This window comes from Neltuma alba, unplaced genomic scaffold (genome assembly GCF_004799145.2).
Source record: "Neltuma alba isolate B1F8T4 unplaced genomic scaffold, ASM479914v2 tig00005627_pilon, whole genome shotgun sequence".
Taxonomy (NCBI): Eukaryota; Viridiplantae; Streptophyta; class Magnoliopsida; order Fabales; family Fabaceae; genus Neltuma; species Neltuma alba.
In genome coordinates this window covers 24,543-41,765 of record NW_021634179.1, presented here as the reverse complement: position 1 = coordinate 41,765, position 17,223 = coordinate 24,543, and the positions used below count along the sequence as shown (strand labels likewise).

Here is a 17,223-nt window from a genome sequence, read left to right as displayed (position 1 = left end):
CGTGAGTCTCCCAGTCCGCCTCTTCCCTTTGCTGCAATGAAGGCTGAATCAGTGGAGGTTGGTGGAGTTACTAATCTGACCATGAGCAGCTGAGTGCGATATTCCTCTTGAAACAGAGAGTTATAAAGCCTGGAGCAATCAGTCAGGGAGTTCTTAATTACATTTGTATCTCCAATTCAGTTTTGCATTTTAATCTGTCTTGATTAGAAGATTATACAGTGATTCTGGAGTTGATCCATTACGGTTGTAATATAGTGGTAAATATTGCTGTTTCAGGTTCGATCCACGGCACCAAATTCGACTCTCAAAGCGACATGAAGATCAAATATATGTAATAAAATATCAAATTATTAAATGACTCTAAAATAAAATTTTGTAACCAGTTTACAAGCTCTTATGATAATAATATTCTCATAATTCATAAATAATTGAAAATAACATAATAAAAATGTATATTTTTAAATCGATATATGTTTAACTTTATATGAAACATTTTTATAAGATTGAAAACAAAATAAAAATATATATGCAATTATATTCCAAATAATGATGAAATAAATTATGATAATAAAACAATGATACAAGAAAAGATAATTATTTGCAAAAAAATCAAAACTACTCTAACTATTTCTCATTACTGCACGTTTAATATGCAGCATTTTTTTGAGAAGCGATCTAGTTGATTATTCTGAACTAATATTACGTTGCCGCTTGTCTGTTTTGTTTCATCCATCCTTTTACAGGAAAAGGACCGATGGGAGTTCAAATGAACTTGATGCGTCTCCTCATTTATTCCAATCTTCTCCATATCTCATGTCACGCCATAAAACCTAGCAATAAATACTAAAACAATTGGAAAAGTCCATAAAAAAAAAAGAAAAGGAAATATGAATATTTTTCGCTCGCTTTCAATAGCTTTATTTCTTGTTTGGCAAAAACGTATAATTATGCATCCGGTTTTAGTATGCGAAACTCTTTCTTTGAGAAAGGCCTTTTAAGTCAATTTTATCAACATTTCGATCCGTCCACCAATCTCCTCCTTTTGCGACCCAAATCTTTCCCTTTCAACAACTAAGTGATATTGTACATAAAACCTGGAAAGAGGCTCTGGTTCTTACGCTTATTAACCTACTCCTACTATTTAACCTTATGCTGTACATTAGCTCAAAGTTGGCAAAAGACAATATTAAAAAAGCCTAAAACAGATTACAAGCCCAGCGGAAAGAAAGCATAGCAGAACTTAGAATGAGATTAGATACATAAATAACTACGTTGGCAACAATTTATCGTTTGCATAGCTGGCAATATTAAAGCGAAACCGGGTGGGACGCCATGCATAGCACGAGATCCCAAAAATGATTTGATCTGTATTTTATAAATACGTACTATTACAATAGTAACGCATTAACATATTCTGAAGATGATAACAATAATAATAATGAATATTGTGTGCATAATAATATGTATAAAGAAGAAGAAGAAATAAAAAGTTCAATAAATAAGACGCGGGAAAGAGGGTTGTGTGCAGAGTGGAAAGAAGTTAGGATTCGTTGGAGGACGTGGTTTGGTGGGTGCATTAAAGGGTACGAAGAGGCAGCATTAATGGAGAAGCCGTGGAGTCCAAGTGGAGGCAAAGCCCCAAAGCTTTACAAATTCGATAGGTAGTGGTATTAGACTTGTTGACCAGTTGGATTTGAAAAGGAAAAGAGAGATACTGGAAGATAGGAGCATTATTGAAGAGAACATAGTGGAGACAATTAAGTGAGTAAAAAGAAGCATGAACTAAAGAAGCTAGTCAAAACGCTAGGAGATGCATAACATGGGGAATAGTGTGTTCAAAGCAGAGAGAAAGGAAGAGGACAGTTGGGCAAATAAATAAGGAAGGGCAAAGACCGGTGAGGCTCATTTATTCATTGCAAGCGTGACAGATGAGTAATTGAAGGTCTTGTTCCTCCCTCTGCTCTGTACTCTGCCTGCTCTTCCAGTCTATATAATGCCACCTTTCTCTCCTGCTTCAATGCACTTTCATTTCTTCTTCTTCTTCTCTTCTTCCTTGTGAGTCTGATATCTCAATGATGAGAGGTTTTTCAAATGGCAATGTGGTTACTTGGTTCGGTGTTCTTCTCCTTTGTGTGACTGCTTATGTGGGTGTGGCTGATGTTGGCGTTGATAAGGACGACAAGCATTTTATTCATCCGCCGCATTTGCTAGGACACGGCATTTTCAGAAAAGGCTTTAGACATGGTGGAGGCTTCGGAGGTGGCGCTGGTCTTGGAGGTGGCGGCGGCATTGGTGGCGGCGGTGGCCTAGGTGGCGGAGCTGGAGGAGGGTTAGGTGGTGGAGGTGGTTTAGGCGGGGGAGCTGGAGGAGGGCTAGGCGGTGGAGGTGGTTTAGGCGGGGGAGCTGGAGGAGGGCTAGGCGGTGGAGGTGGCCTAGGGGGTGGAGCCGGTGGAGGTCTGGGAGGCGGTGCAGGTGGTGGCTTGGGCGGAGGGGCAGGTGGTGGTGGAGGTTTCGGAGGGGGTGCGGGTGGAGGAATAGCTCATGGTGGTGGTTTAGGTGGGGGTGCTGGCGGAGGTCTAGGTGGGGGTGCAGGTGGTGGTTTGGGTGGGGGTGGAGGTTTGGGTGGCGGAGCTGGTGGAGGGCTAGGACATGGTGGTGGCTTGGGTGGTGGTGCTGGTGGAGGACTTGGCCATGGTGGTGGTCTAGGTGGGGGTGCAGGTGGTGGTTTGGGTGGTGGTGGAGGTTTGGGTGGCGGAGCTGGTGGAGGGCTAGGACATGGTGGTGGTTTGGGTGGTGGTGCTGGTGGAGGACTTGGTCATGGTGGTGGCTTAGGAGGGGGGGCAGGTGGAGGACTAGGTCACGGTGGTGGTTTAGGTGGAGGTGCAGGGGGAGGACTAGGTCACGGTGGTGGTTTAGGTGGAGGTGCAGGGGGAGGGATAGGACATGGTGGGGGCCTAGGAGGTGGTGCAGGTGGAGGGCTAGGAGGCGGAGGTGGAGCTGGAGGTGGTCTTGGAGGTGGAGCGGGTGGTGGAGGAGGCGCAGGGGAGGATTTGGTGGAGGTGTAGGCGGCGGAGGAGGTGTAGGAGGAGGAGGCGGGTTTGGTGGAGGCGCAGGCGGTGGAGCTGGGGGTGGATTCGGAGGAGGAGGCGGATTTGGAGGAGGATTTGGCGGAGGAGGTGGTGTCGGAGCAGGGGTTGGAGCTGGTGGCGGCAACTGAAGTGATCGATCAATCCATTTATATGTGTAATACTACAATTGGCACAATATTACTTAACTGGTGATTCTGATGTGTGAAGTATTTAGGAGTCATCCATATTCTTTGGAATTAAACGAGTAAGTTGCAAGTGTGGTCTGTGAATTAATTGCCATTGGCGTCTCATATATATATATATATATATAGATCTTATTTACGAGCGTACGCTATTTGTGATGACCCTGCATGCAAAACCCAAGCTTCTTTTTCAACGTGTAATGCCCTGTTCTATTCCTAATTCTAATGAATAATATTATCAATCCTGTTTCAAAACTGTGCAGTCTCCTATGCGATGACCTGTATACTCATCTGTGTGCCTATCTCTCTTCAGTTCAGCAGAGGACGTACAGATAATTGAGGCTAGCTAGCCATGTAATAATCCTTCGTTCACGTAATGAATAAAACGTGTGTGTGAGTGTGATGCTTCCCTAAGTAGTGAATCTTGTTCGTTAATTTGCCGTCCGGTACGTACATGACTCATGCACACACACACACACATGATAAGACCTACCAAGAGCATCTGTAGTTGATGAATTATTGGTGGGAACAAAAAAAAGGAAGCGAGTCTCTGTCTTAGCGTCAGCAGCATGTGGAAGTGTTTGAATGCTCTTGAAGCATGATGCAAGAATATGCCTATATATATAAAAGGATATGGTTCTGTGTCTTCTACTTTTTCTTTGTTTTGTTTCCATTCTCAAAATTTGCATTCTTAACTACACTTCATTTAATCGTACGCACCCGCACACATGTATATATATTCATGACATCCCAAATTGAGTATATATATCAAAAAATCTACAGAAAATTGAACCAATTAGAGGAGGACACTTGCAGCAATCAGTTGTGAGAAGAGCTATGCGTACCTTTGCCGACACTTGCCAACAAAAACAACATGTTCGTGCTCGACATATTACTACGACAATATTAATGGTCTGTTTCATGTCTCAAATGCGTTTAATGCTATTATAGTATACACAATATATTCATCAAATAAAAATTCTAAACCGGCCAGATCTATCTGAGGGTTAAAATACCTGATCTCAAAATTAAAACTGCCATGCTTCGGGGGTTAGAGAGGGTGTTTTGTTAATTAGACAAAACTTACTGATAATAGTAATAAAGAGAAAAATAAAAGTATCACGTCTTCTTACTGTCGATACAGAAGCTGCATATACACCACAGGCCACACTAAGTACAGAAAGATATCTGTGTGTGTTAAGGGGAAAGATTTTAAATTATATACGGTCGCAATATTACTATTGTTGCGATAGTTTCATAATAACTTTAAATAAAACAATGACAGGGGACGATTATATTATACCAGCATCCATTGACGATATTGGGTCACGATACAACGGGCAAGAGCTAGAAATAAATGGCAATCTTAAAAGAACTGTCTATAATATCTTAACAAAACCTGTACATAATCCAAAACAAACACACATACCAACAAATTAATGAAGCTTGTTGCTTACTAGTTGGATTCAGGATTTGGACCGCTAGGGACGCTATGAGCAGCAGTTTGAAAAGGATGATTTGTGGAGTTATTGTTGGCTGCTTCTGTTGTTAAGTGTGGAGGATGGTGAGCAAGGAGAGCAAGAAGAGAGAGGATCCCAATAAGTAGCCACAGAAGAAGATGATGAAGTTTTTTATTAGTGATGATTACCATTGAATAATCATAAACCAGCCCGGCCCCCAGTGATCCAGAGGAGATCAATATCCATCAAACACTGATATTACCTACTATGTATGCTGCAGCACAGGAAAATGATCAGTGAGAGAGGAGGAAGAAGAAGAAGCTGATATAGAAAGAAGAGATATTACCTCAACAGATAAAGTGGAGACAGTCTCTCTGGTTTATAAAGACAAGCCTCACTCCTTCCACATAAGGTCCGAGGAGCCTATTCTAACTGGGGAAAAAGAAGAAATATATAACTGATAGGGTTAAGTTCCTACTGACAGAAAATATGCCTCACGTGAGATCAAAAAACCTGTTTCTGTTTATGTGATTGTTGTGGTTCGAGCTCTTAATGAGCTAACAATAATTATTAATGATGAGTAGCTTTTTTCGCTGCAGGGATAAGGTGATGCAATGACGACTGACTTAAAACCAAACATGTGCATGTGTATGTGCATTATTATCTCATAAGTTTTCTTCAGTAAGTAAGTCTACAATAGAATTAAAATCCCTTATTAGAACCCAAAATGGAATTGACTAATTATTTACAAGGCTAATACTTGCTGCGCAATTAATGGGTTAGTGCTTTCAGATTGGAGCATGTTTAACAAATCCATTATTTGAACTCTAGAGAAAGAGAGGGACAGAGAAGGAGCAGCATGTTTTACTGACAAATTAAAGGCAAAGAGAAGATAAAAAGGTAGGTAGGCATGCAATGGAAGAGGAGTCTTTTGGAAAAGCAAAATCTGAAAAAAGAAAATAAATAAAGCAGCGTGATGGCCGTATGACGGAGAAAAGAGAAGGCCACAACCCCTAGAATGGCGAGTGATGGCTTTTCATACTTTCTTTTCTTGACTTTGAACCCACCACATTCACACTCTTATAATCTCTAATTATAATCCGAACATTAAACTAATCTCTGAATGCTCACCCACAAAGCAACATCCTCCATTATTAAGTCACTTTTGTGGAAGATGATGAATGAGATTTAGATGAAATTTCTACAAACAGATTTGCACGCATTGCTTTTTGTTTGTAGGCGAGAGCGACCGGTGATAGTGAGTGGCATTGAAGGAACTGATGGATAATGGTAGGTGCCTTCTTTTTTCTGAATTCGAACAAAGCGTGAATCACTAGCTAGCCTCCTTGCTTTACCTGCACGTTCAAATTTTGTCTTTTCTCTGTTCAATCTCCTCCACTCTCATTCCTCTTGCTGATCGCACTCATGGAGCTAATATATGTACGAGAACAATAATCAACAATTTTGTCTTTCAATTCATGTTTTGATCAGAAAGTTGTGGATCAAATTATTCCATTATCACAGATATTTAAAATGAGTGCTCAATCATATTACTAAGGATTTGGTAGCATGAGATAAAAGATTGAGGAGTCGAGGCCTCTTAACTTCTATTACTATATATTTGTTAAAGAATGTCTAGAGCTTCTAAACAAGTCAAGGATTGCCCTGTTTTGATTTTTGTAGATTTGACTTAATTACGATTGTTTTAAAGTTAGCTGCAAAATAAAACAAATCATGCAAATAAAAAGGACAAATTTGTGGTAAGAATGCAAATAATGCATTTCAAGCAGTAAAAATTTAATGACAAATTAAAATGGTTCAAACCATGCCTTCCCAAGGTGGCCGGAGTTGCCGCAGATGAATTAAACTTTGAAAAAACAATGTTAAAGAAGCATTATATTCTTAAGCTCCTTGAAATCAACACTTATATACCAATGGTCAGTGCAGAAATAGGAAACAATGCTGCAAGATAAGTAGCGATCTGTGGACAAATAATTGACTCATTTCCAAAATAGTTTTTTCACTCAAAATTCCATCCTTGAAATGAGGTGAAACTGGACAAAACAGAGATCTAAATAAAAAGGACTTCATCTGTGAAGCGTGGCTAGCAGTTTTGCTTGCTCTGCTAATGTGGGTTAAATTTCGAACTTTCTTTCATTATGAGGGACTATTTCCTCATTGTTTCTCTCCTTATGCATATCTCTATCTACACTTTCTTAAGCTCCCTAACTTTATGAGCTTTCAGCCACAGTCCCTTTACTATGACTTCCTGCATTGGCTTCTTCATCCTGTTTACTTCGCTCTGCATCTTCATCAACAATAGCTGGATCTTGATGCTCATCCTTGTCACCCCTGAGACAAGATTGTACAAAATGTGTAAAATTATTGATTCCAAGAAATATCAAGGGAATACATTCATATATGAATAGCACCGTAAGAGTCAGATTTTCCATCAAATTTTTAGTTTATTTGGCAGCATAATAGTACTGTGCAAACCATATAGCTGATCCCACCAAACAAGGTAAGATTTATTGTTATTGTTGTAAGGTTATTTGGTCAAATGGTATACGCACAGAAGTTCCCCCCTCCTATGAGCAAAGTCAGAGCAGAATCAAATCCTAGATTTTGTAATACTGTACAAAAGAGACACCAACACTAACTAACTAGACATTGCTGAGTGGGGAAGGAAATTGTGGCTTTTATTGTGCTTATGAAGAGAACTTGAAATACAGAGAGGTGAACTAACGATGTTCCAGTTAAGAATTCTAATGAAACAGGCGAAGTGGACCTGCTGGAGAACTATTGAATCAGCATACACAGAAATTTCATGGGCACACAGAATTCTTAACAAGAAAGAATCAAGGTGCCAAGATGTGATTTTTGTATAAAAACACGCCTGATCGTCATTGATATTTAATGCTAGAACTAGCTGACTGAATTGCAGCCATTTATTGTCAGAAAATCCCAAAAGAAAATTGCGTAATTGGAAATAGAAACGCTGGAGCAAATACCCGGAGTAGATAATAAGCCCAATTGTAACAGCACCAAAAGCCACAAAATACATCCAATCAACCTGGAAATGAAAATTAGTTCCAGATATGTTAGCACATTCAACATGTGATTCATGTTTAATAGGATTATCAAAATTGTTAATGTTGCTATCAGACCTTTTCATGGTATGCAAAAATGCGAATTAAGACAGACCACATGTCTGAAGTCAGCAGAGACAGATTTAGCATGGTAGACCCATTGATCTGCACAAAAGAACATAGTTTATTAAAATGATATTTCCCCGTAGAAACCTGGATATTTAAAACTTACGAGAGAAATACTGTTACTAGTTTAGTATAAATTTTCCCATCTCAAGCAAAAATTTCAAGAAAATTCAATTTTTGATCTATTACTTTCAATAGTTTAAACATTTTACTCACAGACATAATAATTGGAAATCTGGAGAGTTGTAGCTTAAATGCATACCTTAAGCAGGACAGGGACTAATGAGTAGAACAGAAACATCGCCAATGCGAACCCGACAAAGGGAAGTGCCTGAGACCAACATTGAAAAAGAGGTCACAATTTTTAATTTCCTAATTTCTCATTATCCTTTCCATAGAACCATCAGATTCGGTTTCTTCTACAAAGGAATGAGACAGGAGCAAGAAATAAGCCAGCTTAAATTAAACGAAAAACCTTTCAAGATGACACTTTCAGGATCTTAGATAAAGTGATATTTTGTCAATGATGATAATGTTGTGTGGGTGTGTGTGTGTGAGAGAGAGAGAGAGAGAGAGAGCTTACTGCTCCGGCTGACCAATGAATAGATTTCAGCTCACTGCGCTCAAGTACGCTTCTGTAATATTTATTAAGGCCATGAAATTGGAGTGGGTAAATGGAACATATTAAAAATGTTTTCACTTTCCTTTCTCCTACAAAGTTGAAGCCACTTTATACACCAAGAATAACGTGATAATAGATTATAGGGGTAGTATAATTTTTGATTCCTCAAATTTACCCTCATTTTAGTTTTGGTCCCTTAAGTTTCAAACCATGGACTTTAGTCATTCAAAGGACAAAATAGTCTAAGTTTTTATTGGACTATAGAGACCAATAGTTTAACTTAAATGAAACTTGAAGAATCAAAACCTATGGTTTGAAACTTGAGGGACTAAAACCAAAATAAGAGCAAACTTGAAGGACTAGAAATTATATTAACTCTAGATTATAGAAATAATCTTTGACCCATCTCATTATCAGCCATTAATCACCTAAATTTAAGAAACTTGATATTAAAATACCTTCAAATTTTCCACTGGTGACATTTACACATTTCAAATTTACTCAATTCCCAGAATATTCTCTAATGCAATATGATTATGACCCGACATGATTCAACCATTGAGGAAAACAATCTCTGAATTCGGCATAATGTTTCCAATATGACATGGCTATGCATTATAGTGAAGACTTAAGGGACAATAAATGGTGCAAACAAAGTTTGACCCCCTGGAACTGCTACAAAATAGGTTGAGCACGATTAAAAATATAAACATCTCTGAATTATTGGTTTTTAATTGCAAGGATACATTTGAATTGCGCTGATAATGCCACCAAAGGTACCCAACATTGCCATGAGCTCAACTCTATCGGCATTTTTCACTAGAAACTCCTGCAATGGGAAATAGATCATGATAAAGCAAAATGCGTCATGCATAAAGTAACTCTGCTCTGAGCTCTAAAGTGTGAATGAAACAGCATATTGAACACATGGCAGTTCTTAAATTCACCACAATGAATCGTCTGTGCACTCTTGATCTCAGTCGATCGAAACATAGTAACAAATAAGGTTAAATGAAGAAACAAGTTACATGGCAAGATAGTTCTGCTAACATTTTCACTAAGTTTTAGTTGAGCTATAGTATGACACGCACGAGCTTATTGAGACATTAGACAAACGTTTGAAATAAAGTGGGCACACTACAAAGAAAAATGGAAAAATTCCTTGACTTTACAATCACATTGAGAAGCTCTTCAAAAAATAGACAGAAAAAAGGTCGCATACAAGACATTGGAAGCACCAAAATACAGAAATGTAGTCATCTTACCTCACTGACATTACTGATAGCATACAAGGTAGCACCGGCAATGACAAGAATATCCCCTTTGCGAGGATTGCTTCCACCTATGACATGCATGCAACATCAGAGAGATAGCATAAATGGAAAGATGTACGTAACCAATGATAACTGATAATATCAAAATCCCTTATTTAGGACTACGTTTTAAAAGAACAATCCATCTCCATGTGGGTGCATAAGTAAATCACATAAGAAATAGGTGTCAACATCAACTACAAAAAAGCCACTTACCAGCACGATCGCCTGCATGAACATCTGAAAACACTACCAGCACAAGACCAGCAACACAAACAATTACCCCAGTAATCTTTTTAAATCTATATTTTGTCTTCAAGAAAAGCCATGTCAGCAGCATGACAGATGGAATGGACCAGCAGTCAAGCAGCATCACACTTGTTAATGATGTGTATTGGTATGCCTTTACAACTGTACATAAAAAAGAAAATAGATTGTAATAACCGAAAAAGATATTATGCAGCAGTCAATTAACTAGATGCAGAGAATCAAATAAGAGATCTAAAGTCACGCTAGAGTAGTTCAGACTGAAGAGTATTAAGGCAACTGTTTGACTTATAACAAAATTTTGATTCCGCTCTGACCTACTGGTGCTTGAGCATCTCGTGTATAAAAATACTAATTGATGCTCCCTCTGTTTATATTTTCATCATCACGAAACACTTACCAAGAAAATTTCCCTCAACATCAACCAACGCTAAAAGTACATAATAGTACCATTTTGCCTGCATGAATACCATATGAAGTCAATGAACCCGTCTCTAAATATTTGATATAAGATGGAAACACTGACTAAAAAGAGCAGATCGATATCCAGTAGATCTCAACTTAAAGATGTGCTCCAAACCCTCTCCCAAAAGGATGCTTCACTTTATAATGCTAAGGGATGCCCAAGGAGGTCAAAGTACACAGGATAAATAATTACTTTGAAAAGTTTTCGCTTTTCAGTATTCAAATTCTTATCTGATGTTCAAACCCAACAAAATTAGAACTAGATTAAAATATCAATCGCCTGCGGTATCGCATCAAATCCTACAACTTAAGTCAAATCATAATGTCAGGATGTAATAGCAAGAAATTCAAAATTATGGAGCATAAATTATAACCTTGAGTGGTTGCCTTCGGTAAAGTGCAGTACTCCCATAAACAATCGCCAATAACACATAGTTCAGGAAAGACTGTGAAGTTGGTGCATCAATGCCTACAAGAATACCAAAAAAGGGACAAAATTTGTGATGGGCATTCCTTTTTTTTTTGGGGGGGGGGGTTGTGGTGGGTTGGCAGTATCCAAGCATCAAAAGCCACATCTTAATAATTGGCAAGAAGGCTCTCAGATAAACAAAACAGGATTCAATGACCAGAAACAGCCGCGTAACAACACTAAGGACCCCAACAAAACTGAACAAACGGCCAAACATATTGACAATTCTGTCCTGTGGAAAGTGACGAGTTTCAGCAAGTAGGAAATTAAAAAGCCCGCAACGTATCATAGATATCGACTGACTTGCCATCACTTAAAAGGATGTTGAGAAGTACACGAAAACTACTATCCTAAACATATGTAATTATCAGCACTGCGAAAAGTTGCAACTTTAAACATCCATGGCTACCTGTAACGTCGCCAGAAGATTTATTTCAACGGAATTATGAAGATTAAGCGTATTGAAAAGCAACAAAACCTTTTTTGGCCAGCTCGGAAGATGCGAAGCCTGTGGCAGTGATCAGTAGAGAAAGAAACTGTCCCAACCCCAGGCCTATCAATGTTTTTCTGGTCCATAACTGCTTAAAATTTATCATCTTCTGATATTCTTGTATGCCGCAACCAGAAAGAAACTACTACGAGAAACAATCCAAGTTTGAAAATTGTAGATACCCACAAGCAAAGACCAGGCTGCTGATCACTCAATGAAGCGTATAAATAGCTCAGCAATCAACTACCCACCGAGCCTCTTATGGTGGCCCAGATTGAAAAGGCTTCTTCGGAATGTTTCTTTAGCGAAAGTGGCTGAAAAGACGTATCATCCGAAAGCGCATATTGGAACCAACGGCTGTTCTGAGTTCCCAATTTCTACAGAAGTAGTGCTCAGATTATGGAGTACCGGCAAAAGTACCCAGTCCCTTATACTTTAATATTAGAAAGAAAACGATTCTAATCATTTAGGAGCTGACCAGTGGCCATATAATTTGATGGAATTTCCCAATTTCAGACACTGCCAATTTCTCTATCATCTGACGCGAATCGCTGAATCAAGGATCCTCCATTTTTATCGTATTGGCCCATAAAATCGTTGACTTTGAATTGGGATTAATATAATTGTTTTTTTATAAAGGACTAATAATTGTTCAATTTGATTTATTTTTACAGAAATTAATATCAAAATTTTCAATTTGAATTTTGAAGTAATAAATTCAAATGAAAGTTATAAATACATCAACCAATCATCATCAATGTACTACCTCTTATCCTTAATATAAGATTTTGTTTGATTTTTATTTTGGTCCTAAATATAAGATCCCAATCCACTTTTTCTCTTATATTTATGCATTTTTTTCCAAAGTAATTCTTCTAATAATGATAGTTTTAGCCAATATACTTGATTAATAAGGATATTTTAGAAAAGAAAACACCTATTTATTACAAATAACTAATTTAACTTGTTTCCTTAATCTCATCAAATTAGTCAACTAACTCTTATAATTAGGACCAGAAGTAGTATAATATAAAGTTCCATTGCAAAAAAAGTATAAAGTTCGTGACAATTGAAACTATTATTTATATATTAAATTGTCAAGAGTATAGCTCATCACAGATCTATATGATGCAGGTAAAAAATCATGTATAGTTAATAGTTAATAACTGATATTGATGATGATGATGATGAGAACAACAACAATAAACCCGGCAAAAAAAAATTACCATGATTATCTTCCCATTTTATCTGGCTCGGCACCGCATAAGATTTAGCAATTGCCTTTGTCTCTAGATTAGATTACAAAACGGCTCTTGGGTCAACTGTCTTGTAGGAATGGGACTATAATACAAGGATACTGGGCCAAAATCTTGGCGGGTTCCCCATCTTTTTTAATTACTACTGCCACTACTGCTTTTCTTAAATATCCAAGTGGTTTCGTACGGTATAAAAAGCCCCTTCATTAATAAAATTTGTTAATACATACGTATCAAACATTACCAACAAATAGACCTAGTGTCTCACAACTTCTTAACTCAAATTCCGATTGAAAGAAGTACCTGAATTAAATACCTAACAGTATCGAGAATAGGATTATCAGATACTTAAGTGTTGATATTTTTGAGAAAATTTCCGTATTACTGGATTACAAATTATTTACGGAAGAACAAGAGGTTAGGTTGGGAGTTGGGAGTGCTGGTGGGATAAGTTAAATAGTGATTAGTGATTTGACGATAAGCAGCGTTACCGTCGTGGAATTGGGCTTCCCATCGCAGTATGTGACTGAACGAAAACGACATCATATCCTTTTGTGTTCGCTTATTTCTATTAAAGTCGTTTTCGGGGTCAATCAGTGTGCCTCTCGTTTATTTAATTTGTATAGAAAAATACTAATCAAACGGAAGTTTACTTTCCAGTTCTTTGAACTAAATCCACACACAAAGAATCTTATGAGTAGTGATAATGCCAACTAATATCAATCTTTTTCTCTGTAAATGGCTTATAAGGATCGTATCAGACGCGTAATGCGCTTTCGCTTTTGTGTTTCGCTTTCACTTTGTGTGGTTTTTTCCTTCTTTGATAATTTTTTTTAAGAAACTCTCCCTTGTTCCTTTTCTATGCCCCCCACATGGCCACTCAGCTATGCATCCCAATTGCTTATTTATTGGACTCTATAGCAATAGTAGTAAATATGAGACGACAATGTTAAAAAAATGAACCCCTTTTAAATTAAAAAAATTATCGGATTCAATTGATTTAAACTTGTTGCATAGTCTTTTGTAAATCAGGACAGACTTATAAAACAAGTATAAGATCTCTGGCAAATTAGTACAAACACCTTTTTGGACAAAATATCTTGTACATCATGCAAGACCTTTTCTTTTGGGTAAATTTCTGTATGAACCTATTGTTCCAATTTTGTGCAAGATCATGGATGACAACCTGCCAGCTGAGCAAGACTTTTGTGTAACTTTTTGAAGGATCTAAGCATATAACCTTCTTCTGCACCCTTTATAAATCATCGAACTATTTTATAAGATCAATTTAACTATTACCTTTGATCCTTAATATAAAATCTTGTTTAATTTTTATTTTGATCCTTAATATAAGACCTTGTTTAACTTTTATTTTGATCCTTAATATAAGACATCAATCCATTTTGTCTCTCATATTTATAAATTTTTTTTCAAGGTAGTTCTTCTAACAATGATAATCCTAACCGACATATTTAATTAGCAATGATATTTTAGGAAAGACAATGTATATTTATTACAAATAACTAACTTAACTTCTTTCTGTAATTTTCTCAAATTAGTCAACTAGCTCTTATAATTAGGATTAAAGGTAGTATTTTATAATTCAAATCAATGACTAATAACAACCTTTATATTTACCGACAAATTTGAGGCGGATGATAAATGCTTGTAATTTGTTGCTTCTAGGCAATTCTCCTGTTATTAGATAAACAAAATTACATGGCGGTTAGAACTATTTGGCTTAATTGACACTTAATATCTCATTCAAGTCTTGTTTGCGCGAATAAAAGATGATACTCAATATGAATCTAATTATTTATGAGTGTATGGTGTTTTATGACTTACTGTTGGTCTTGACAAAAATAAAAAATTATATAGGTTGACAAGCATTTACTCCGGTTTTAAATATAAAACCTATTTTGTAATGTAATTTACATTATAAAATAATTCTTATATTTAAAACTAGAAAAGTATTAAAGTAAGGACAGACCAGAAATAAGTGGACTGCTGGCTCAAGAATTGCCTTATGGATTGCAAATAATGACAAGTGGAATAGAATTCTGCAATCTCTACGGCAGATCTTAAAACCATGGGCCTTGTTATTGGAAATGGGGGGCATGGGCCACATGCTTTTTTATGCTGAACCCTCAAATGATGGTCACCACTTTTTTTGGGTCAAAATAAAAGTCACCACTTACATTATCACAAGTGCACCATAAAAAGACAATGTGCAAAAGTTAAATTACACGTTAGTACTAATTATTACTACTATTACAGAGCTGACTCTTAAATTTTTAATTAAATTAATTACCCCCCGGGAGTAAGGAAATAATTGAAGTAATTGTTTTGGTAAAAAACTATTTTAAATTTTGCATTTATATTTAGAATTAGAAATAGGCAGCAGCACCTTATTTTACAGGGGCACGGTGCATAGCTGAGAATCATAAGAACTTCGAAACAGAGATCCCTGCAGAAATTTCCATGCCGTTACTGTTTAATTAACCAATGTCGGTAACTAAAAACAATAATTAATATTATTGTTGGTTATTACAATTTGATTTAATTTTAATTTTTAGTTTTTATAGTTTTAAATAGTTAGTTTTAGTCCCTGGTTTCATAAGAATTTTCTCTGAATTTAAGTATAGAAACTAAAACTAAAACTATTATTAGTTATACTTAAACCAAAAAAATAACAAAACTATAGAGAGAAAAACCAACTATTTAACCAAAATAAAAATCGGATTAAAGGACTAATAATAATATTAATTCTAAAAATAATCTAAACTTGGTACCCGACTGGCTGGCCTGCCTCTGATATTTCATATTTTCACTTCACTTGCCTCCAAGTCTGTAACTACCAGCAGCCTCAGAAGCATTGTCAGTCCGTCCCTCACGTTCCGAATGGCCCAACTAGTAATATTCCTCCGTTATTAATATAAGATTTATCTAACTAATTTGATTAGATTAAAAAAGTTAGGTAAATTAGTTAATTATAAGAAATATGATATGTTTTTCTTAAAACACCATAATCATGTTCTTTAATACTCCCTCCGTTCCTTATTATAAGAGACAAATAACCGAAGTACGTTGATCAAAAAAACAGTTAAAATTAGTTAAGAACAATTAATGTGTAAAAAGTATATTTTTTTTTTCCAAAAATGCCCTCATTAATAAGGAGAGAGAGCATGAGAGAGAACAATTAAATTATTAAAAGAAAGAGAAGTGAGAGGGAGAGAGAGTGTGAGTTGGAAATAATAAATATGGGTAAAATAGTAAATCAACACAAAAAAGTAGAGACAACTTGTAAGTGTCTCTTATATATAGGAACATGCCATAAGCATCAAATGTCTCTTATAATAAGGAACGGAGGGAGTATCTTCTCTCCTCCTCTTCTACTTGATTATGGTTGAGGGAGCATCTATAGGGATAATCTAGAAAAAATTGATAAATATGAGAAGTAGGTCTTATATTTATGACTAAAACTAACTTAATAATTAGGTTATATATTAAGGATAAGAGGAATATAACATTTCATCCTCTGCATTCTTGGTCCCAATTCTCACTCTTTCTCTTTATTCACAAAAATTACCACAACAAACCCTATTTTTACCCCAAAAAGGAAAAAAGCACTATAGCCCCCTCTTGCATTTGAACCTCATCACATTCCCCTTCTTATCCAAGGTTTCTCTGAGAGTTAAAAGCCCCACCCCGTTAGGGAGAGACCAGTTCCTGATGGGGATCATTTAATCTGGACAAAGAACGTTACGGCCCCATTGGCCGTGAAATAGTTCGGTGCTTGACTCCTAAGCCGGTGGGACATGAGGCCATTTCGGTGCCATAGGAGCAAACACCATGCTTGGTTTAACAATGACCTCGCTTAACATCACTTTTAGAATAACCTACAAACATGTTTTACGTAAATTGAGATAAAATTTTTATCATATACTCTTCTGATCCTATTTATAAGATAGAGATATAGGGTTTTTTTGTCATATTTATAAGTAATTTTATTAAATTTTCAACGCAAATATATTATTTTGTCATTTATTTATTATAGTGTAAGTACTAATCTCTTTTGAAAAATGTATACATTAAATATGGGTAAAGTTAAAAAAAATTATTATATTTTAATTAAAAATTAATGATTTTTAATTTTTTTAAATCTATCTGAAATATATTGAAAGTACTTTCTAAATAACATAATTATCTAAATCAGACAACCATTCCAAAGGGGTCCAATATTCCTTTTCCAAAGCTCACAGAACACAATGCTTTGTATTCATGACGGAGTACAAGGTTGCGCGGTTTGTCCGATTTGCAAAAGACAAAAAATCTCGTGCGTAACAAGGACCTTGACATGAAAATACCTGATCCTTACCAGTAGGGCCAGACTGG

The 17,223-nt window shown here is 36.5% G+C and overlaps 2 protein-coding genes and 1 long non-coding RNA gene across 4 annotated transcripts; 1 reads left to right on the top strand and 2 right to left on the bottom strand.

The window, feature by feature from the left end:
- Nucleotides 1–2,052: 2,052 nt before the first annotated feature.
- Nucleotides 2,053–3,688, top strand: LOC114748182 (glycine-rich cell wall structural protein-like). Of its 2 annotated transcripts, XM_028936538.1 has the most exons (2): nt 2,053–2,334; nt 2,377–3,688. In XM_028936538.1, the coding sequence occupies exons 1-2, from the start codon at nt 2,073–2,075 to the stop codon at nt 3,063–3,065; spliced, it is 951 nt and encodes a 316-aa protein (XP_028792371.1). In that variant the 5' UTR covers nt 2,053–2,072; the 3' UTR covers nt 3,066–3,688. The 2 variants fall into 2 exon arrangements, with proteins under 2 accessions (XP_028792371.1, XP_028792370.1); XM_028936537.1 differs by having other exon boundaries at nt 2,053–3,688.
- Nucleotides 3,689–4,566: 878 nt separating this feature from the next.
- LOC114748184 (uncharacterized) lies at nt 4,567–5,177 on the bottom strand. The gene is made up of 2 exons (XR_003740439.1): nt 5,078–5,177; nt 4,567–5,005 (listed from the first exon to the last, which is right to left on the bottom strand). It is a non-coding gene; the product is annotated as an uncharacterized LOC114748184 (long non-coding RNA).
- Nucleotides 5,178–6,713: 1,536 nt separating this feature from the next.
- On the bottom strand, nt 6,714–12,045 carry LOC114748185 (solute carrier family 35 member F1-like). Its single transcript, XM_028936539.1, has 11 exons — nt 11,561–12,045; nt 10,988–11,082; nt 10,549–10,606; nt 10,098–10,292; nt 9,834–9,910; nt 9,315–9,397; nt 8,530–8,581; nt 8,209–8,277; nt 7,899–7,985; nt 7,743–7,804; nt 6,714–7,083 (listed from the first exon to the last, which is right to left on the bottom strand). The coding sequence occupies exons 1-11, from the start codon at nt 11,676–11,678 to the stop codon at nt 6,963–6,965; spliced, it is 1,017 nt and encodes a 338-aa protein (XP_028792372.1). The 5' UTR covers nt 11,679–12,045; the 3' UTR covers nt 6,714–6,962.
- Between the last annotated feature and the right edge of the window lie 5,178 nt (nt 12,046–17,223).